This window comes from Pungitius pungitius, chromosome 3 (genome assembly GCF_949316345.1).
Source record: "Pungitius pungitius chromosome 3, fPunPun2.1, whole genome shotgun sequence".
In the NCBI taxonomy this organism is placed as follows: domain Eukaryota; kingdom Metazoa; phylum Chordata; class Actinopteri; order Perciformes; family Gasterosteidae; genus Pungitius; species Pungitius pungitius.
This window is the reverse complement of record NC_084902.1, coordinates 18983693-19007085: the sequence shown is the minus strand read 5'-3', so window position 1 is coordinate 19007085 and position 23393 is coordinate 18983693. Positions and strand designations below refer to the sequence as shown.

Here is a 23393-nt window from a genome sequence, read left to right as displayed (position 1 = left end):
TTGACTTTGAATAATCTTTCACATCAAATGAAAAGTAATTACATCACAAAAATTCATGTTGAATGGTTTCTTGTGTGTATGTGTGTACAACAACATCAGCATTTATATTGGCCAGTTGCTTCATTGAGCTTTTTCAGACACAACTAGTAGAGTAGATTAAAAGTTATTTCAAAAAATCTGCCTTTTAGCACAAATTCATCTATGCGCAATATACAGGTCATGTCTCTCGTGCCTGTCCTTTGTATTTATTAAATGGCTGATGACTTAGTCTTTTGCAGATTTTTGCTCGCTCCCGGTTGGAGATATGCTTTGAATTCTTTATTTTATTACTTTTGGTGAACAGTAAAGAACCATCTTTCTTTCAACCTCATCGCGTCCCCAGTGTGAGTGTCTGCTCTTGAGTCCTAACCCAGCCTTGAACCGTGACAGTACAATCTGACCACTGATGGACTCAGCAGAGGACAGCGCTGTGCGTTCCGCTCTACCTGGTAGAGTTTTTTCTCTCCGGCAGGGGAGCAGCTGTGCGTCGGATTATGCCATTTGCTTCTGCACCCTAGCAGCAGATAGCCAGTGGAACTTTCCATCTCTGGCAGACGCCTTCTGGTTTGGAGTCTCTGAGGGGATTAAGGATCAATTAGCACCTCTTGACCGGCAGAGCTTGAGGCCTTAGTGGCTCCAGTTGTCAAGATTGATAACTGACTTTTTGAGATGGAGAGACGCCAGGCCATTGTGTCATTAGATATTAGTTATTACATTTGTGGGTTAGATCCTGCCACAATGTAGATTAAGGTCTAGGGGAAGGACGCTAAGGCCATCCATTCTTCCACATTTTCTCCCCGGAGAGGGTTTTTTGGAAGTTTTTGTCTCCTATTTGGCCGACATTCCTGCACCTGGGAGCCCTTTCTAGAGGATTGAGGGGGCACAGACATTTAAAGAACCTGATATGATTTTAATCCTTCAAAATGGCAATTTTTCTCAATCGCGCCCTCTACAAATATTTATTTAAGCAGCCCGAGCACTACGTTTGACCTACATGTGTGTAACTTGGTAGGCATATGTAGCATCTTGAGACCAAACCAGAAGTTGGCCATTTTGATATTTGTTTTTTCCGTTATTTTTTCATGCTTTAAAATAAGGAACTCCTATTGTTTAATAAACATTTTCATGTTTTCACTTTGGCAGGGTAGGAGTGCCTGCCTACCCAGACTGCACGTCATTGTTCTGCGCCTACTGATGCTATTTTGCACCCAAATGCGATGGCGTTTGGTAGTCCGACATGACAAAAGGTACTTAGTTGTTATGTCTTCCATGGTTGATGCCGGAGGAAAAGAAATGGCGGAAGTTTTCAGGCGGATAAGACAGCCCCCCCCCCCCCCCCCCCCCACTCCCCTCCGTTGGGGCCAGCGTGAATGATGCGATTTTTGTGAATTGATTGAGATTGTTTGCGTTTAAGGCATTTGTTTTGTTTTATTTATATATTAAGTTAACTGTCCTTAATCTCTTTTAATTGTGACTTGTAGAGTTGAGTAGAGTTTATTTGTTTGTGTAGTTAATTTAATAAACAGTTGTCGTTATAGTAGTCTCTGGCTCAGTTGATTCTGGCTCTTGTGCGTAGAATATCACCAGGTAACACAAAGATTACTAATGTATTCTTAAATTAGTCGACTGATTCATTAATGGTCCTTTGTTTACAAAACTTGCCCTGCTTAGTTTCTCTTTTTTATTAAAAAATATTATGCTTTCGTTATTCATTTATAAGCATAAAAAGATAAGGGCTATTTCTTCATCATTTTTACAATTCCGATCTAATTTATTTTGCCAAGAAAATTGTATATAAAATATGACGCATGCGTAGCCCCGCCCTGTCTATCGGCAGATTGGGTGCACGAAAACGCTTCTTTGTTCTGATTGGCTTTCAAAAACACGACAGTGTTCCGCAAATACAGACTGTTTGTGTTTTGACGATGATGTAAAGAGCTCCTCGGACCAGCACACGAGTCCACGGCTAAGGACATATTTAACGTTCTGCTCCTCGGTTTGTAACTATACCCGCTCGAACACAATGTCCGACTGAAACATGATGAATACAGCTCTTGCTTCGAGGGTTTAACTGTATTGTCTTATCTCTGCACGGTAGTTTAATCAGCCTACGGTAATGCTAATGCTAGCTAAGTTAGCTGAGGAGTCCCTGTGTGTCTACCAATACAAGTCCCACGTTAGCCAATGGTTGTATCGTATGGACCGGACAGATGTTACTAGAGTGGCCCTTTTCTTTGCTTGTTTTGCAAGCTAGCAGGAATTATGTTTGCAGTAACCGAGGCTGCGAAGGGCAAGCTTGCCATTGAGGTTAGAGGAGCTGATCCTTTTATTAAAGGAATGGAGACCGACACCTCAGCCTGCTCTACCCTGTTGTTGACACAGTTTCATAAGTGGAACCGGTGTGACAGTGACGTCTTAGGAGACGATACCTTCACCGTTAGTGAACTAGTAATCTATTCATCTGAAGACTACTGCACTGACACAGATGTGAGTTGCTTTAACAAATGCCTTCAGTGCTTAACGATATGAAGGTAATGTTGTTGGATGATTTTGGAGATCAATTCTTATGGAATTTAAGGTTTTTCATTCTCCAGGGCACCCTGAGGTGCTCTCATGAGAGCTGAAAAGTAGAATTCCATCAGCGTGTTCGGTGTCAGCTCAAAGGTCTCCTGCTAACCATTGACTGAACCAATGACTTTGAGGCATCTTAATCTAATGTTGTCTCCTTATCGTGCCAAGGACCACATCGGGTCTTTAGAACGGCTTCAAAAGAAGAAAAGTTGAAAGGAATCCCAAATCAACTGATGCTCACATGGCACCATCACTTTAATATGATGCTTGTCTTTGTATTCTCCATGTTAACTCATGTTTTTATACAGTATTTGAATAGTTTAACAGCGCAAGAGAAAACAATTCTTACCTCATTTTCATTCCACATGCATTTCATGTTTAATTTGTATTAAGCAGAGGGATACTATTTGGTTTTATTTGTATGCCGCTGTTGTGTTGAAATGTCGCTTTGTACATTTACAGGATAAGAAAAAAAGACAAAATGGCGTCGGACTCTCCACGCAGACCTAGTCGGTGTGCTGGAGGGGTTTTGGTGCGAGCACAAGCTGCTACGTAAGGACACAATCTTTGATTATTTTCTTACAAATGATACAGTTTGTATATGCATGAATATGACGTGTGTTTTTTTGCATTACAGGGAGCAGTCATACATGGAAAGCGTGGTGACCTTCCTGCAGGATGTGGTCCCCCAGGTAGCTGTCATATCTTCTCTCATACTTGCAGCTAAGTCAAGTTGGATCCCAAATAACTGTCTGATTTCAATTAGTATGCGGTCATGTTCACAAAAGAAAAGTTATGGTATAATAATCTTAAGTCTGGGAAACACTGTACCTTTGGTGGGGGGGTATTGAGGAACTCATTGTTATCTCAATGTACAATACAATGGCCCAAAGGAAATATTAGAGCGAATCCCACTCTTAGATATGAATACATAGATACGAGCCACCCCCAGTAAAATCTCAGAAAACAAACTAACAATTCAATATTTTTAGGAACAGTTTTTATAACATTCCTATTCTGAAGATTAGTTTACCCTTTCCCTTGGTTTAATATGGGAAAGTACATTGATTTCTTTGACACTAGCTGCTCTACACCGATTAGTAAATAGCAGTGTTTCCGCTAGCATTATGGTACCCCCCCCAAAGCTGTAAACGGAAAGGGGAAGCGCTGTAGTAGTATCTACTGTATAATATCCGTGCGTAGTATGCATCGTGGACACAGCAGCAGTCTTGAGGCTTGAACACATGAATCAGAATTTTGACAAAGATGCACCACGTTACCATATTAGAAATCAACTATACGTTGTGAAGGATTGTTAGTCTCAAGTTTGTTTCACATCTCAACGTGTGACTTTCTCAAATCCTGCTGGAAAAATGTGAAAGTACAGAAATTGCTCCAACAATGTATACTGTATCTCTGCCTCTCCTGTCAATCTGCAGGCGTATACCGGTGCTCCGCCCACTGATGAGAAAGAGAAGATCATATGGGTTCGATTTGAGAGAGCTGACGTTAACGGTAAGTGTGTCGTACCGCTGCAGTTTGTTTAATAGGAGTGGAGAGGATTAGATAACCAAGTGCAGAGAAATACTATAGTAATAATTAAAAAAAAAGACTTTTAAATAAAAATAGTAAAGAAAAGCTTGAGTAAAACATGTGAAAAGTAAAACATCTTTATCTTTATCAGTGTCCAACCCGTTAGAAAATGAAACTTGAAACTGAATGTCTCCATCTTTTTTTTGAACAGACACTTCCCGCAACCCGGAGTTCATGGAGATGCACAGTGGCACTACTGAGCCTCCTTTGTGCCTCATGATCGGCTACACTGATGGGATGCAGATCTGGAGCGTATCTGTGAGTCACCTGCCTCTGAGCCTGTAGAGCTGCAACGTCATCCTTTTAACTGCTACCTGCTTTTGTGCCATAACTGTTGATTTATGACACACACATTGGGGTCAAAAGCAACTCCAAAGAATTGATATGCCACAGCTCTTCTGACCAGTGACCCCAAGTCCGACCCTGAGATAGAAAGGTCTGAGGTTCAGTTCCACAACAGTTGATCACAGTCTGTTCCATCAACTCAGAGTTGAGCTGAGTTAAGCTTTTGCGCAAAGAAAGAAAGCCACCATCCTCAGTGGCGCTGTGACACCACGATTTTCCATGGCAACAAGTCAATAGAAGGCAGAGCCTACACTTAAATCTGGGGGAGTTGTTGATCATGAAGAAGAAGAAGATGTTAAGAAGAAAATAGTCAGAGCAGGGCAAGTGTCATTAAGTTAAAACAATATATTTATTATTCAGCTAAAATTTGACAACACTGCTAACTGCAGGTGCACAGATTAAGCCCATTAAGACAAGATCATAAGCTCACTATCTGCTCCAGGAATAATGTGTTTGGTGATCAAGCTGGAACAGCAGTAGGCTTTAAATGTTAGACTTCTATTCTGATCAGCGTTAATAAGCTTTGAGTCTCTCCAAGCAGCATCACTGAAATACTACTCAAACACGTTTCAGACTAGTCACAGCCTGTTTAAAACTTAAAACGTACTTTAAACTAATTTCTGCAGCTGCACCACCATCAAATTTTTCCCACACTATTGTAAAAGTGTCAAGAACAAAAAGACAGCTAGGCTTTTGCTAGTTGCAAAAACAAAATCCTGGATTTATTGCACACTCAGCATTCCCTGTGACAACTCTCTCTCAATCATACTCAATCATCATGCTCTTATCATGCCACTAGGGCACATGGGTAATGTAGTCTAAACCTATCAAGGTAGGGAGAATTATAACCGGACCAGATCGCTGTGAATTATAACCCTCCAACTCAATCATTGTCCTGAGGTAGTGGCCACCGCACACACCGCGTTCCCCAGAATTCACTCGAACATGCCTACATAATGATACAAGTAAGATAAATGACAAGGATGTACAGTCTGACTTCCAGCAAAGATTCTCTAATGGTCTATTTAATGTGCCGAATTAAGTGCCGAATAATCACAAAATAAAACTGCATGTGTGGTTATGTAAGCGAGGAGGAGACGTTACCATGGTTACTGACCCAGTGTCTCAAGATCTCGCTTTCTGAAACAGAAGGTTTAAATGGAAGCATAATGTAAACAACTGTCAAAACTGTCATTTAGTTTTTTTGAAATGACAAAGTGTTGACAATAACTTTTGTTACTTATCCTGTCAATACACAGTCCCAACAATAGAGTGTGTGCTTGGATAACGTCACAGTCATGTGCTTCATGAGAGTTAAAGTTCAAACTCGAGTCAAATTCTTTGTGTCCCCTGCCCAAAACTTTAGAGATGTAGTTATGTGTGGTGACTTTTATCACCCCGAGCAAAAGTTAAACCCCACAGCATTAGCCATACAGGTTTAATAAAGTTTTCAGATTCATAAACGTTAATAAATGTTAAAACTAAATATTTTCTTAGTTAAGCATAGGGTTGAAAAATCCCGGAAATATGAAAGTAATATCATTACTTTAAATTATATTAAAGTATAATAAAAAACAGCAACTCAAATAGATGTGTTGTAAACATATGTAAAATTGAACATACCAAAAATGCATTGTTGAAGCATTCTCTCAGTGTTGCATTTCAGTCGATGTCCACTTGGTGGCAATGTTGATCATGTTTATGACAGACTTTGGTACGAGTAGCTCTCTTCCTGCTCAGGCAGAAGAGCTGTAACCAACCATAACAGGTCCTAACATCTTGCTGAACTTCACTAGTTTGTATAATAACGGTTAGTCAGAGAACCGAAGTGGAGGATGAATATACAGATGAACAGCAAGTTGATATGTTATATATAGATATAACATGTTATATGTTACATGTTATATATAGAGTATTTATTACTATTTTGTATTTTTTTTTTATTGTTGCAGGGCTATTGGCCATAGATGCCCTTTTTGATATTGTCTTTAGTCAAGTTTTTTTTTTTAATTTTAGGGGAGAAGTACTACTAAAATGTATAAAAAGACAATGACGAGAGAGAGAGAGAGAGATACAGATACATTGTTCCCACACATTCTACACTTTTATAGCCATCCACAGTATGCACACTCCTTCAAGTGGACTGGGGGTTGCAAGCATCATGAAACAGAATTCCCACTACATCCAGCTATCCCTGTTTGTTTTGCATTGCTTTGTGTGGAATGTGTCCCATCTTGTCATTTATCCGTGGTTATACAGTTTGAAATAATATAAGTGGTGTGTTTGTAGTATACATGGCCTTCTTTCTGCACCTCCTCATCCTAACTAAGAGTTTAGGGCTCTGACCTCTGCAGTCTGATGGCGCTCGTGTTATCAGCAGACTCCTAACATGCAACATAGCCACCAGGTGGAGACCTTTTCATAATAGGATCACACTGATTAATAAGACTTCTGTGATTTACAGCTCAGATATGAACCTTAGAAATTGACTGATTTATAAATACATTTTAAAAACGTATCATAGATACATAGGGTAAACTTCTAGACATAAGTGCCCTCTTTGGTCATTTCTCTTTTCAAGCATGTAGTCGTGACCGGGCCAAACCGATCCTGAGCAAAAGGGTCTCACTCAGAAAACATGGAAAATCATTAGATGGCCGACTCTGCGCCTTCACAAATGCTCTTTGAAGCTTTCGCTCACTGAGTATCGCCTTTCATGTACTTGCTGTCACTGAAACATGCAACCTTCACATTCATCCCGTAAGATCCAAACACACCGAAGTCCTTAATCAGGCCCTTTTATAAACCGCTGCGGGTAAGAGGACACACTCTGACTTTACCTGTGAACACATACATTGTGATGAGAGCTGCTCTCAGAGACTTCCAGTTGTTTCAGTGGCTCCTCACTGGAACACTAATCCCGATTCACACGGCTTGTCATCAAACGCTAGGCTTCCCCGGTGTTTTTCTTTCCGTCTTTTTTTCAAGTTTATGGGATGTTTCTGGGTTGTGTTTTTCCACAGGGTTTTAAGTAAGCACTGAAGGTGCCTCGGCCTCTGGCTCTCGAGTGGCTGTGAAGTGTTTGTGACAGTTGCTAAGCCGACACCCTCCATAATGGCCCGGCAGAGTACGAACAAGCACGCGTGCACACAGACTTTCACACACTTGTGAGATTGGGACTCCTGACCGCTTGTGCAGATGCTGACAGAGCTGTTTAGGCGATGTAGATTATGTTGCCTTCCACTAGAGAGGTGTCGTCCAGGGTAGCCCGATAAGAGGCAGACTAGTGGACCAGTCGTCTACCTGCCTGCGTGTCAAGAGAAAAGGACCTGCTCAGGACAAGTGTCAGCGGATGTGCTGAAGAGCTGCAGCCGTATTACTAAAAAGACTATGATCCGTTTGAACATGTGACTTAAGATTTGACCGCTCAGTGAAAGTGCATTTTCTTTACCCTCCCAAACAGAACTCTTGATTGTTTTGAACTAAAAGTTACTTGAATGTTTTAAAATTCCAGAGTGAAAAAATTACAGGAACCAGCATGAAGGGAACCAGGCAGGATCGCAGTCTGGAGTTTGAGTTTGAAAATGAGAAAAAAAAGAAAATGTTGATTTTCAATTCTACAATTCATTCAAATGAGTCATTAGATAAATGTAAGATGACTTAGATAGACCACATATATTCTGCACTGCTAGTCATTACTTTGTTTCACAAAAAAAGTTCGGTTGCCTTCAGTTTGCTCAACGTGTGCACTCTTATCATGTTACTGCTGCACATTATGGAAGGGTGTGCACAAGCACCTGTTACTGTCCAATCCCTGAAGCACTTGCCGCCGCCCCCCCAAACCTCCAATATGTCCAGCACTGTGTTAGTAAGCAGGCTCACTTGTGAATATGCCCTAGATATCCGTTCACAGCTTATGGTATTACATTTGAGAGATTAAAACAAAAGAGCAGACACTGTGATTCCACAAAAAAACCCACAAATGAAATGTATATAATGAATAACCGTGCTCAGGGAAAAAAAACCTTAAAAAAAACAATTTGGCATATTGCATACGATGGACCGCTAATGTAATGGTGGGAATGTTGTTGATGGCAGCGGATGTCACACAGTCATGTAAGACAGGGATGAGCGCCGGGGTAATGCACAATAACCCGGGGCGCATTAACCTACGGCCCTCCCTTCTCCTTATTTTAATCCAGCAAATTCCATTATTCCCCCGGCTGCAGGTCCATTTGCTTGTGCAGGAATCCTGCCCTGCTGCCAACCTCCTCTTATTCCTGCTATCAGTGCTTGTATAACCTGCTTGTGTCTCCAGTGTTAATCTACCACTGCTGGGCATGAAGCACTTTGAATAAAAACGCAGCCACAAATCCGCCACTTTGAAAAAGCCACTAATTTCACAAAAGAGCGATTATCCCCTCTGATGGGTTTAAAGACTTCAAACAACCAGATTAATGCACTAGTAAAGTGATAATGCAGGTTTTGCTGTAATTTAAGGCATAAAAGAATAATAAAAGGGGGGCATTCTGCACTCAGAACAATGTGTGATTACACACGCAAGGCACGTCTCTCAGGCCATTGACCCATATGAACACATGAAGCATTAAACCGGACACAGCAACCGTACTAAAGAGCAGGCACACAGTACACATTAAAATCCTCTTTAATATGGAAACCTTTAGTGTTCATCCCTAGATGTAATCCCAAACCTGCGGCACAGTGCTGGAATGTACTTGTTTGATGAGGAGGGTCGATGGACATAAGTTTCAGCGACCGGGGTGACTGAGCGTGGTTACATGAGGGTGGTCAGGACCCTAAGATGAAGCAAAAGGGCCGCAAAGATACAAATCACTCACCAGTAAACCCATATTGAGGTTTCTCTTGCAGTATGTAAACTCCCCTCTGTCTGCTTACAACCATACACTCCCCCTGTGTAGGCTATAATGAGCATGGCCACACTATACTAGACATGCCCAAAGTGACACCAGGGACTGACAGTGTTGTTTGTCCACACCTCTTAATATAAGCTGTAAGGTCTTAAACTCTGATCATTTCTTTCAGTTGGCAGGTGAAGCCCAAGAGCTGTTCTCAGTCCGCCATGGTCCTGTGCGAGCTGCTCGCATCCTGCCTGCTCCTCATATCAGTGAGTATCTTCTGTGTCATGAGCCTGAATATAAAGCAAGGATGTCACTGATCAAAGCAAATACATATTGTATCTTTGCATGAGGCACTGCTCCGTGTGTCTGCATAAACTAGTCATGTTGTTTTTGTGTACCGCCTAAAGGCTAAAGATGCAGCACCACCACGGCAGGGTTTTCTCTGTTGTGGTATCTCCACTGGTTGAAATACATTTTTTGGAAATCATAATAAAAGTCTTGTCAGTGGAAATAGATTTTTGGTGTCTATACAGTAGAGAATGGAAACTGGGAAACCCCCACTCTCCCTACTAACGCCACTAAATCACATTGTTTTATGGAAATGGTAAGCAAACAATCTATAAAGGGCCAAACCGCAATGTCGGTTTTGCAACTCAGCTGTTTTCACCTTGTCTCATCAAATTAATTGCCACTCATAATTGCTCCCTTATCTTTAATTTTAAACACTATGTATCTTTCTAAACCCCGAAATGCAGATGGGATATGGCACACGTACCATTATGTACTTTTAGATGCACTTTCTCAGAAGTCTTTTTTTTTTTTTTCAGGAACAATTTTAAAAAAAAAAAAGGAAAAGAAAAAAAAGTTTTATTTCTCCAGGATAGTCCAATTGTGATCTGAAGAATATTTTCAGAGGGCCAACACTGCAGACTTTGAATAACCTGATTTTGTCATTTTAAGGCTCAATTCTGAAATGGAATTTTGTACAGCACATCCTGCTGCTGTTTTGGATGGTATTCAAATGAAAGCCGGCCCAGGCTACCTCATCTGTTGAGTAGAACTGGCCTGTTAGTCAGCGGGGAAAGCCTCTGAAGTCGGCCCTTTGTTGCTGCTCCCACTGAGCCTGCACTGGTCTGTACAACAGACCAATCCATCTTTTTTGAAAATAGCAGGTATGTGTTGTGTATACTTTAATTTATTAATTGGACCGATTCCACTTCTGAGAATAATTTCTCATCATAGTTCATCCGGGGCTGGCTGTTTATATAAGAAACTTTAAACATGAATCAAATCTTTAGATGACCGTTCGCCTCAAAACAGTAACGATTTTAACAGTTATGCAGGCAACTGTTTTGAAATATCGTCCATCAATTATGTAATCAATAATGTAATGCTGGCAGGAAACATGTTGGATGAATAGTTATATCATCCTGGGAAAGTAGGAAATCAAATGGCTTTTAAGAAATGCAGTTGAGTGGCTTAAAGTTATCTGTAATGATGAACTAAAACGGTTTCTTGTGTTCGTTTAATTTAAAGCCCAGTTTCGAATAAGGTATTATAAAACTAATATTATACAATAGATTGCTTTATTGCTTTTGAGTTTCAAGGCACCCAATGATTATTAACGCATAGCTAATTCTGATTAATGTACATGGTTGGCACAGCTAATTGTAGCTGAGCTAATATACAATTCTATGGACTGACTAAACACAAATGTAGTGCCTGTTTGAACGGTACGTATATCTGGAGGGTGGATGTCTGTTGAGTGTTTCTCGGCTCTTTTCCTTTTGTTGCACTTGTTTGGGTTGGGGAAATCAAATCTCTATCATTCTGATTTATTGAGTTTAGTGACCTATTTCAATTCAAGCATTGGTCCAACTAACTGCAGCCCGAGGAAAGGTCCAATTAGAGACTGTATGTGGAAACACCTATCTAGGTGGACAGGGCTTTTATTTTTGATGCATAATCAAACTGGCATCCTCGTCGCTTAAACAAAGGGTTCTTCTAAAAAAAAGATTTTATTGTGTGTTTAATAAGTGTACTAAATACTGTCAGAGTTACATAATTAGAATTCCTGCCTGTTACTCACTACCTCTCTTTTGGCTCTCTCGGTGCACACAAAGGGAAGCAGCTACCTGTATTTAAGCCTGGAACACACCAAGCCGACGGTCGCCCGTCGGGCAGTTTTCGCGCGTCAGCAGACTAAATCTCATCACTGTGTTCCGCACCGTCGGCCGAAGTCGGTCCTCGTCGGCTTTGTTATGGCCGATTCAACATGTTGAATCAGTCTGGCCTTCTGATCATTCTGATTGGCTGCTCAGCCAGCGGACCAGTGCACTAGAAGAAAAAAACCGGCAGGCACATAACGGACGTGCTACTTGGCCGTCGGGTCCCAGAATCGGCTTGGTGTGACAGGGCAACTTTGGACCCAGACGCTGCCGACGTGAGCCGATTCTCCAGTCTGCTCTCGTCGCCACTAGTTTGTCGGCGTCGGCTTGGTGTGTTCCAGGCTTTACCGAACAGGTTATTAGTAAAATAACAGCACTATCAATTGTATTCAATGTATTTTTAGCCTATTTCTTAAACAAACCACATCAAATTTTGGGAAGTAATATACATTGTCTGCTTATCTTAATCCTCTTTCCACTTTTTATTATCTTATTACTTACCAGTGCTGTGATTAAAATGATGGTGCAAATGGTTTTCTGGTTCATAGATGATCTCCAGACATGATGTTAGCATTTCATTTCTGCAGGTGTCAGTCAGTGCTGACAATGCTGCTGTATAGCCTCTCTGGTTTGTTCCTTTTTTAATTTATTTATTTTCTCTGGAGGAAAATCGCCTTTTTGTTCTCTCTCCATGTTCCGGTCTTTTGGCAGATTTCAATAACACACAATGGTGGCATTCGAAGGCCGCTGGAAGAGGATGAAAGCAAACCACAGTAATAAGAAGCAGCAGATAGCCCCAACACATGAGGGAAGCAATTCTCTCAGCAGAAAATAAATATGAAATGTGCTACCGGAGGGAAGGACAGTGATTGCAATCTGCCAGGGCGCAAACAGTGTCGCACTGTGGTCAGCCAATAAAGGCCAATTGTCTGGGATGCGAGCCGTGGGTGGGTGGACTTAGAGAGACCCGAAAATAGGTGTTGATTATAGGTTCGCTTTTCCTAGAATACAGAGCAGTGGTTTTCCAAAGGGAGTAAAGGCATGTAGCCACATCCTCTGCAGTTTCCAACCTGTGATCATCCGTTGTCTTGGAAAATTAGGCTACACTGTTCCCCTGATTGATGACATGAGCATTGAGCAAACGTGAATATATATATATATATATATATATAATATATAATATATATATATGTACACTATTCTGTGTAGGTCAGTTTCTATTTCTTCACGATGGACCATGCTCTGGATGCTTTTTTTTTTCTATGACGTTTAACGAGAAAGTTGGCTGCAATGTTGTGCTACTACACCTTCTGTTACCGTGAAACATGCAAACATCTGTATGAAGGCCAGCAGTACTTGCTTCAAATACTCTTTGATACTATTAAATCAGAAGTATTTTTATATATAAAATGTATTTTTCCCCGAAGGTTTGTGGGAGTTATATTTATGTTACAGCTCACATTTGTGACATTGTGTGATGACAAAAAGGAAGAAATGCCCTGTCGGGAGTGTTGGAGGCTGGTAGGGAGAGCTCGCTGGCTCTCACGCCATACCACAGGAACTAATTACTGTCCTGCCTCAAATTACAGTCCTTCAAATGGGAACATCTTCAATCTAACCGCGCTGTTACTCTCTGTCCCCGATCCTCCATCCGTCCTCAAGAATGAGACAATAATGGAAAACACAGGATCATTCCACTTAATGCGAAATGTTTGTTTTTGTATCTGTCTGCTGGGTCTTTGCCATGATGTAAACCCACCCTGAATCACGACCAAAGAAATGAAATGAAATAAAAGCGAAGTCCGGCTCCCTTTTGCAACATTTCTGTCTTTTTTTTTTTTTTTAGACCTTTTTGTTTCTTTGGAAAAAGTTCACATAGTGGAGGATCAGAAAAGTGATCCCACTTTTTGGCAGCTGAGGATAATAGGCTGCTAACTTGCAAAATATGGACTGATTTTGGAAAAAACAAGTAAAATCCAAACAGTTTTGTGAGCATAATAAAATTATGGGTCAACAGTAGTAATGTATTCTGTTTCCTGTTGTGGGAATAGGCTGCCTGTTGAATGAGGTTGGGCACCATGTGGGCACCATGAGAGGCCTCATGGTGCCCACATGGATGGAATGTCCCTCTTTGTTGTGTGCAGAATATTCCTTTCTCATCCCTTTTTTTGCTTCCTCTTTAGGTCCTTTGATCACAGACACCTTTTCTGACAAGAGGCCTCTCCTGGGGGTTTGCAAGAGCACGGGGTCTTCTGGGTGAGTTCCTGCATCATAATAAAGCTGACACCACCGCCTTCACCAACCAGATCTCAGATGGTTTAAACATTGCAGCCAGACTCCTGTGACTATAATGGACCTCGTGAATAGTTTAAGGCCACTACTATAGGTCTATTTTGTAATTCGGACCAAGTTAATTGAATTTAAGCCAAGGCATGAACATGTAAAAAAACAGCATTCTCCCAAAATATGTAGCTGTAAGATAATATTGCCTGTGGTTTATAGCACTCATCTGTGACATATGATTTTTCAAACCAAAGAGGACTAAAATGAAACAATGAGGGACTCCGCGGTTAATGTGTGTTGAAGAATTAAAGTTTCCAGTTGTGACAAAGTTACATTTTTTGGTTAAAAGCAGCTAAAACCCTGTTCACTAGTGACTTGGCCTAAATCAAGAAGGGTTTGTAACACTTAATAATCATGTGAACCCTTCCTATAGGCGACCAAGGCACATAAAAGCCAGATAGCTAATTCACTTGTTGTTTGAATTTGTAAAGTTCCAAAGTTACTAAAAATTAAAATGTTCTGAGACCATTATATTTGCTTGTAGTACATTTATCAAATATAAATGTACAATATAATACCTACAACATAGTGTACCTATAATGTATATCAGAATGATAACATGGAATGGATGTGCCCATAGGTGGTAGGTGTGGGGGGGTCGCAAATTTTCACCTAGGTCAGAGCCTGCCCTGATGTGAACAATATTTTGTGTGTTGAACTGAGTGATAAGAAAGAAACGTGTGCTTCATTTAGGATCTTTGTCAGTCTGCCCTTTTTTTTCCATTTTTTTGGGTTGGGTTTGAGTTTTTCCTGTGCCGATGTGAGGGTTTTGGGACAGATGGTGCAGACTGTAAAGCGCTCAGAGCAAATTTATATAAAAAAATGAATTGTGCCACGTTTGGTCTAACTATCGGGGAGACCCTCAGCTTTTAGGATCTTGAAATTGAATAGCCTACTGAATATATAAATTTGCTATGAACACATTTTTATATTATTAAATAAATATTGAAAAACTATTTTTAAAACATTGAATGGATGCTAGTTTTGAATAATTAAAAAAAAAAAATCACTGGATTGTCCTCACGTAGCATTAGAGAACTGCTACTATATCTGAGCCACCTTGTTTAGAACAAGCATACTGATCCAAATATGTTATATCCTGGTTCATTACATGAAAGTAGAATAGCTGATATTTTTACCCAAAACAAAACAAAAGTAGAACCCTTAAAATTGGATGAATACTGCATGTAATCTTCATCAAACATACAAACTACATAGCACTAGATTTAGAGGCAACAAGAGATTGGTTGGAATTTAAATCCATTGACTAGATATCATGTTAGATTTTGGAGCTGTTAATATCCCTTTTTTTGGTTTTAGAGGATACACAACGACATTAACTTCTTACAGAAAGGGTAGGGCCTTTCTATCAGTCGGTCCCTCACAAACATGTTTTTTTAGCTGAATGTAGACATCAGAACAGCAAAGTACAATTGGACTATTATCAAGATTATTACAGCTGACATTTGGAAAACGGCAGGAGCAATGAGAAAAACAAAATTTTTATTTTGACGTCATTGTCCCTCATGAAAGAAGCTCTGAAACAGCACGGTTGTGTTGTCACTTCATAACGTATGGTGAATGTGTTGACAAAGAATTTCCCATCTGCACATCTGGCAGACAGAGGAAGCTGTTTATGTCCACTTGAGAAATGGAAGTCCGATGATCCCTATACATTTAAACTATTTTGTTTCCCACAAAACCTTGACAAGAATATCTGTCTACTAAATGCTCCACTATGTTCTTCAGCTAGAGTCCAACTTTGTGTTTTGATTGGCGCCGGAAACAGGATGGGTTTATCAGAGACTTTTCTCCAACGGATCATGTGTGAATTTAAAGCACAGATCTATTTTCAGTGAAATCTGTGCTGCCAATTTCACACCTCAATCAACCTATCAATACCCAAACTACTATAGTATGTATGCCAAAGAAACATTTAGTATGTCCACATACTGAGTGGAAAAGTTCCGGATGCACTGCATTTGTATGAGGTGTAAATGATTATCCAGTAATTTACCGATGACTTATGGCTTCACCACAAGAGGCGTGTAGGCCAGCGACTGTAAAACCAAATCAATGCGTTTAAAGTTACAGATACAACTTATATACAACTTCAGAGTCCACAGTTCATAGTTCGAACCATTGTTCATCTAAAAGTACTTATTAATTTAGATTTAGCTTCTTGGATCATTTGTGTGTGTGTGTGTGTAACCATGACTGCCCTACAATGTGATGGATAGCATTTAAGAACTGTATGGGTGACCTAATAAAGTGACGTGGTTTTGGATTATCTTAAGAGAACACAAACTGCTAGGAAACAAGAAGCAAAGCAACCAAACTCAATGTGTTGTTGGAATCAACGACCGTTGTCACAATGTTTGATCTTTAACCAGCACTGGTGGGGGTGCTTCTCTCTTTGCAATGACCTACATGTACAAATCCTACATCTGAAAGTGATTTTCTGTTAATAATAAGAGGCATCAAAGGACACCCAACTTCTTGTTATAAACCCTTCACATGCACCCGGCTGGGGCTGAGCCAGTCATGTGGGCTTACTGACTGTGATTCATGGTGTTCTGGTGGTGCGACGGTTTGCATGCAAGCGGCACCTGAACCCCCCCCCCCCCCGGCAGACGGGAAGGAGATATAGATGTGTGGGTCCCTGGGATGCCCACAGCTGGGACTGGGGATGTTATGTGAAAGAAAGTGAATTTAAAAAGAGACAGATCACAAGCCATCTTGTACTCACCGATTCATACTTATGCAACACAGAATCTAACTCAATATATCCTTGTTGGGAAATTAAATAAGGAAGTCATTCTTTAACTGGGCCGTGGTGGAGGCCGACCTCTTGATGTTTTCCAGGGATTGGCCCCCTCTTCTCCCTCTGATACGCCGTTGCTTCTGCTTTTCCGATGTCCTCGCTGACACTGAGCGGGCAGCGCTTTGACGGTTTGGCGACTACTTCAGGCGTCGCTAGACACTAATGCTAAAAACATGCGGCGTGTTGAAAAGCAGAAACCCTGACCTCTGGCTGGATGGCACAGCCCAAATCCTCCCCCTACAGAAGTGCCTGGTAAATAACACTTCGGTCAAAGACGAGAGGGAAAAAGGCTTCCGGGTGCGGCGGAGTACTTTCCATCGGGCCTGTTTATAAAGTTACTAAGGTCCTCACACAATTTTTAGCATATAATCATTTTGAAATAACAGCGTTTGTTAACCACCAAAAAGGATGCCGTCTTGACACTTAAATGAAAAACAGATTGAAGCCTTGGCCGCTACAGCGCTGCTGGTTTAGAAGTTGGTTCAGTCAGCTCTAGGCTTAGATTACAAGATTTGCAAATTAAAGGAAAACCAGAGAAGGGAAAAGCATGTGTGCCGAAGCCCTATACTTGTGGATTTCCAGTCAGGCACACTCACCATAATTTTATCAATGGAAAGGATTATGCCTTAAGTCCAAACAATGTATGGATCCAGTGATTTTCTTGACAGCAAAGCTACATTAAAGCTACATATGGGTCCCTTTCAGTCTTTGCACTAGTGCCGTTGGGCTTTGTGGATTAGTGAAGAATGCTGGTGCCATTGCAGACCATTGGTATGACTGCTTATATTTCTGGAAAGGATTTATGCACGCTTTCCCTCCTTGCTGTTATTATTTTCATTAATTTTAATTGCCTCCATAGGTATTACAATTGTGAGAGACTTAAGGCTGCTTTCTCTAAACAAATGTACATTTTATGGCCGAGACAGGGGAAACGCAACTGCTTGTGGGTGTCGGAGAGCACACGCTTCTTGGGCAAAAGTTCACTGATGAATAACCAAGCTTTGTTCTCCAGATTTTGGAAACTGTCAGTGACATTTCCAACCTACAAGATACTCCCTCATAACATCTCCAGATGCTTAGAGGATGTGGTTCTTTTTTCGTTTTGCCTTTATAGTCGTCTTTCACCATACAGATTACTACTGAATTCGCTATTTCAGGGTTTTGCTAATAAAGATTGATATTGTTAGCAGATATCATGAGCAATTATTTTAAAGAGTGCTCCATATCACCACTGTCCTCCTTTTTGTCCCTTTGTATATTTGGCCAAATGACCTAATGCAATGGGGGTCGAATGATTTTGATTGCAATTGTAAACGTGAAACAACCAGTATGAGGTGTAGTCAGTAAAGGAGGGTATGTGAATAACTGAACAAAAGCAAACTACGAGCCATCCTCATGCCTGCTGGAAGCCTCCACGAGCACGAGACTGCAAGATGTGGGAAGTGTTTGTAGGGCCACGTGGGGCACATTCGGCGTACAGATGCCGCCGCCTATTGTGGATTGTGCCTTCAAAAATATGTAAATAAAAACTAACTATAGTGGATATCCAAACATGAATGACTACAAAAACGGAAAGCAACCTGTCCATCTGGAAAGCTAGTACATGATGAACTGTTTAGACTAGGGCTGAGCCGTGACATTTCACCTCAGTGTTTTGTAAGATTCTGATGGTATCCTGGTATGTCACGGTATTTTTTGATCTTTTGTTGAGTAAACACATTTATTCATTGATTGTTGCTCACTGGTCAACTAGCACGCTACTGGGCAGGGAGTTAGCTGTTGTGGCTTACCAAAACCCCTCCTGTTTTGACCTGTACCCAGGATTCAGTTTGGCGGTGTAATTTTCTAAATGTACAATTAAGTGTTACAAATTGTTTGCGTCACAAACTGCTGTGTAGTGGTATTTTACCCTGTTAAGGAGCGTTAGTTGTGGTTATTAATGTTGTAGAGATGGGAGTCATGGTTATATTATACAAGTCAGACAAGTAGCTCCGACTCCTATACGCTGGGTGGTGAGGTGTAAAAACAAATTATGCTGCCTGCCGAAGAGAAACATCAGTTGTTATGGTTTAACGGTATGTGGAAAACTTATACCTTAAGGAAATCTGATACCAGTATCTTGCCCAGCCCCAGTGTAGACCATTTAAAAAGTTATCACTTAAACGTTCACATTTTGGGTTCCTTTCTCAGAATAAAGATATTGAGAACTGTACTGTATATCCATCACAGAACCATGGTTCTCTTTTCAGGGAAGGTGTCCATCATGAAGTTGAACAAACATGTTCCCAATGTGCTAGAAACAAGTTTCTTGCTCATCATGTAGATCACCAAGTCATGAAGCTGCACAGCCCAGGTTTGGCCCAACCACAACCATATCCATTAGACTGTGAAAGGTCACCAGTGCATTCCACAGCCCCAAACTCATCACTGAATCAGAGCATGGACCAAAGGGAATTTTAAAAGATGAAATCTCTTTAGCTTCTGGAGACAGAGTTGTATTGTCAATATCATTTGAGTTCAAATTTACTGACAAAATGGGCTAAGCCCACCTGATCCCCACAAGCTCCTCTGTAGGTCTCAATGGATGAAGGCCTGGTTTATTTACCCCATTTGCACTACAGTGATCAGTAGCAAACCATGCAGGGGGAGTCCCAGCTTGAAGAAGCGCTATTGGAGCAAATATTATGTTCCTTTCTATTACCTGACGTTTTTCTTCAGGATGGTTTGATGAAACATTGATAATAACCATTGAGTATGCCTGATTATGTTTCAACTTAAGCAACCCGAAGTGAAATAGGGAGCCCCGGTTTTAATCACTTTCAGAATTATGAAGATTGCAATGAAATGTGTCAAGTCATTTAAACAACACACTACGCTTAGAAGACAGTGGAAAAGACGGCACATCACACAAAGTTAAAAAAGATGGCCCTGGTATCCTTCTGTAATTTTACCGGTTCCTTTTATAGCACTCACCACCATGAACACAGGCCTTCAGACACAAAAGCTGACACATCAGAAATAAGACCAAGAGGAATAAGGCCACTGCAGCAAGTGCAACTGGCTTGACTTGCGCCCTGATAATCCACCTGCTAGCGCTGGCTGGACCTAACAGGGCGTGCGGCTTCCCAATGTTCCCCGTCTTTATATTTATGACTAACTTCTCAATTCAACCTGCAGCTCCTCCCTCCCACATCATTTACTACCTGTTGTAGTAAAGTGTTCCCTAGCCACCGGCTTAGTAAGCACAACCCAGAGGTCTTCAGCTCCACACTACGCTCCAATACATTGTTGTCTGCTAGTGTAGCTGCTACCATCGCTATCTTGACTTTATCCATGTATGAAGATTTTGATTAGGAACATCCCTTTAAAATACTGCAGAAGATTAAAGCACCGTATGAATGAAACCCTAGTGAAGCACACTTTATGTAAGTTCCAAGTCTCAAATGTCCAGGTTATGCATAGCCTGCTGGTCTACTACTAACCTATTACATCACGGCGGCATTAACTAAACTGGGATCAAATGAGCCAAATGGGAAAACCATACGAGGGGCCTGCTAAGAAAAGCAATTTCTTTGCTGTATTGTATGAATATTGGCTTTACTTTCTTTACCCCTCTTTTTTTTCAAACTTTATTACCAGCACAGTACTACGACTTGTCTTGAATTTGTTATTAGCAGGCTAATGCATATTGTGGCGGGGTGGAAGGAACACACTACACAAGAGCTCAAGTGAAGTCCCCGGAGGGCAAGGTTTATTTACAACCATAGAGTTAATTAGGAGATCCAGAGGTCCAGCTTGCGAGGTTTTGTGGGCCCTGGTGCTCGTGGTGAATCCGCTTGTGGGGGAGTCGGTGCAGTGCTCCAGGGGTTCCGTCGGGTCACTCGCTGCTTTCTAGAGAGAGAATGGCACACAAGAGGGTTAGCCTTACGTCTTCTCCAGGGGGCCTCTTTGTTCCTTCTGAACCTGGGCTTGGGACGCTCATCACAATATTCTCTAGAAAGCCTGAGATATGATACACATTGACAGTGTTTTCTTCTAGTTGTTAGTTCGTTATTGTGTGACTATCTGAGATGCTCCAAAATGTTTGCTTTTCATATAGTAAATGTTGGATCCTGAAATGTAATTTAAAAAAATAACCTAGTGTTTGAGCATCTTTAGTCAAATAATACAGTCTGACAATGTTTTGGAGGATTTCAAAATTCATGTCACATTCTTGGCCTAATAAAAACCAACTATTCTCAATCCTCATTATGATCTCCTGTAAAACTTTCATACAGCCAGGCTGTCTGTTCCTTCACGCTGCCACTGAACACACGGGGTGTGATACCGGTTTGTCTGTTCTATGCAAGGCTAACCACTTGTGCAGTGTGGTTATAGTGGCTCAGTGTCAACTCCTGAATGAGGACAGCCTCGGGCTTGACAGACGACGTGTGCAGGCTCTGGGCTTCTTTAAAGTTAGTGGATTCACACTTCTATCCTCTCATTGACAACCACGTTTAAAACTTTGTAACCAAAATATAACATTCCATCTCTTCTTTAAGAAGACAAACACATACACACACTCTGTCACCGAATCCTTGAGGTACGATTGCAACCGAGCACTTACTTTCTAATTCTGCAATTCTTTTGCATATATTTTTTTTTTAATCTATTCTATCAAACAATGTTATATTGTTATTCATTCTCTGTGTTTTTGAAGACATCATTTAATACATGGCTTCCATTTGTTGCTAATATAGTACAAATAATTAAAACAAAACATTGAAAGTCAATGAATCTGTTTTATAATCATTGCTCATTTCAGATTTGCTGTGTTTTAACAGTAGCAGGTAGTCCCACTGAGATCACATTCATCATTTGTACAGTAATTGATACGTTTTTTTAAAGTCATCGCAGCCCTTTGAAAGGAACGAGCTGCCGATCTCACAATTAGAGCCGTCTTCGTGTCTGTTGTTGTTCTCTTCCCCTAATGTCCCTTTAACTCTGTTAAACCAGTCGGGAGCTTTTTTTTGCCTTAATCCGGTATGATTTTACAGGAAATAAAGATGGCAGTTTATTGAGATGATCATTACACAGCCCAGTCAATTTAAGACTTTCTATAGGCTGTAGACTATTTCTGTCTCTTTTTCTTTGCATTTGAATTGGAGAAGTAGCCCAAAAAGTTCCCCTATGCATAATTTGTGTAAAGTCACCTTTACTTTCTTGTGCTGTGCTTCAACTAAACACATTGTTATGCTACCTTAGTTCATCGTCACTTTTGCCTCCATCTGCCACTTCCTGTCCCTTTCAATGGCAATGAATGCCAAGCAAAATCAAAGTAATATGAAGGACAAACAGACTTTATCCTGCTGAACACCTATATTTACATCCGCTTCAATATCCTGTTCACCGCTTTTAATTACATGGTTGGAAGCAGAAAATTCCACTTAGCTTACAGACACACACACAAAAACACTTTTGATGGCGAAAAGCCCACTGTGGCACTAAGCCCTTGTGTTACATGTTTTTGCTCTATGGACAGGATGTAACAGTCTCCTAAAGTGTATTAAATGGAAATCATCAAGCATTTGTATGAAACAATCCAGCAGATTAAGGGGATTAGGAGAAGTGATGCTTTTTATCCACCATGAGGTTATGGTGTTCTTCACTGTCACATTACGACCACACAAAGGCACGTGGACACGTATCCAATCCACGCCGTGTGCGTGCGTGCGTGCGTGCGTGCGTGCGTGCGTGCGTGCGAGAGCTAGATGCTGCCACCAGGGACTTGGGGAAGGGACTGTGTATATTTAATTTGTACTTGCACTATTTTTCATCATGGTTTGTTGTGATGCTGCACTCATTTCAGAGCTTGAAATGTTGGTATGGCACTGATGTAAAAATGGTATCGACATTCAACAAAAATGACATATTTGGCTAGAATAGAGATGCTAGTTACAAGGTCTTTAAGTAGCAGCCTCACGTTTTTAGAAATGTTTGGCTCATTTAAACCACTGTGACACCATTCTTCAAGATGGTGCCTCTTTATGATTTGAACTGAATTAGACAATGTGGTTTAAGTGTAGACTTTCAACTCTTTCAATGACTATAACATAAAACACGATGTTAGCAGTTCAGTTAAGATGTTCATACTGTTTTCTGGCAAAGTCTGATGTGGCCTTGCTGTACTTCAGTGTTTCCTAGGGTTTTGCACCTTGTCTTCAACCCTCTGTGTTTACGTTTCATGAAGGCGTCTCCTGATTGGAGACTTTGACAATGACACGCCTACCCCCTCCAGAGTGTTCTTGACTTTTAGATTCTGTGACGGGTCTTTCTTCACTAAGGAAAGAATTTTGAAATCATTCACTCCAGATGTCTCTGTGGTCTTCTGGGCCTTTTGGTGTTCGTGAGCTTGCCAGTACATTACTTTGTTTAAGAATGTACCAAACTGTTGATTTGACCAATCCTCTGCTGTTTGGTCAGTTTTGCTAGTGGTTCCTTCTCTTGCATTGACACCTTCATGAATTGGAGACAGATCTCAGTCTTTATAGTCTGCCAATGACTGGTTTTAACAGTGGTCATATTTATGGATTTCTTGGTACAAAATCGTAATTTTAATAATGGTGGAATTACGCTATGATACCGGAAATG

The 23393-nt window shown here is 40.9% G+C and overlaps 1 protein-coding gene across 3 annotated transcripts in view; it reads left to right on the top strand.

Annotated features, from left to right (window-relative positions):
* The first annotated feature begins 1951 nt into the window (after positions 1-1951).
* The window catches only part of bcas3 (BCAS3 microtubule associated cell migration factor), a 260468-nt gene continuing 239026 nt past the window's right edge, over positions 1952-23393 (top strand). For all 3 annotated transcript variants that reach the window (XM_037479089.2, XM_037479079.2, XM_037479096.2), the window contains exons 1-7: positions 1952-2035; positions 3073-3162; positions 3248-3302; positions 4050-4125; positions 4355-4461; positions 9613-9694; positions 13780-13852. In XM_037479089.2, the coding sequence (XP_037334986.2) occupies positions 3092-3162; positions 3248-3302; positions 4050-4125; positions 4355-4461; positions 9613-9694; positions 13780-13852 (464 nt within the window). In that variant the 5' untranslated portion in view covers positions 1952-2035; positions 3073-3091. The remainder of the gene's footprint in view (positions 2036-3072; positions 3163-3247; positions 3303-4049; positions 4126-4354; positions 4462-9612; positions 9695-13779; positions 13853-23393) is intronic.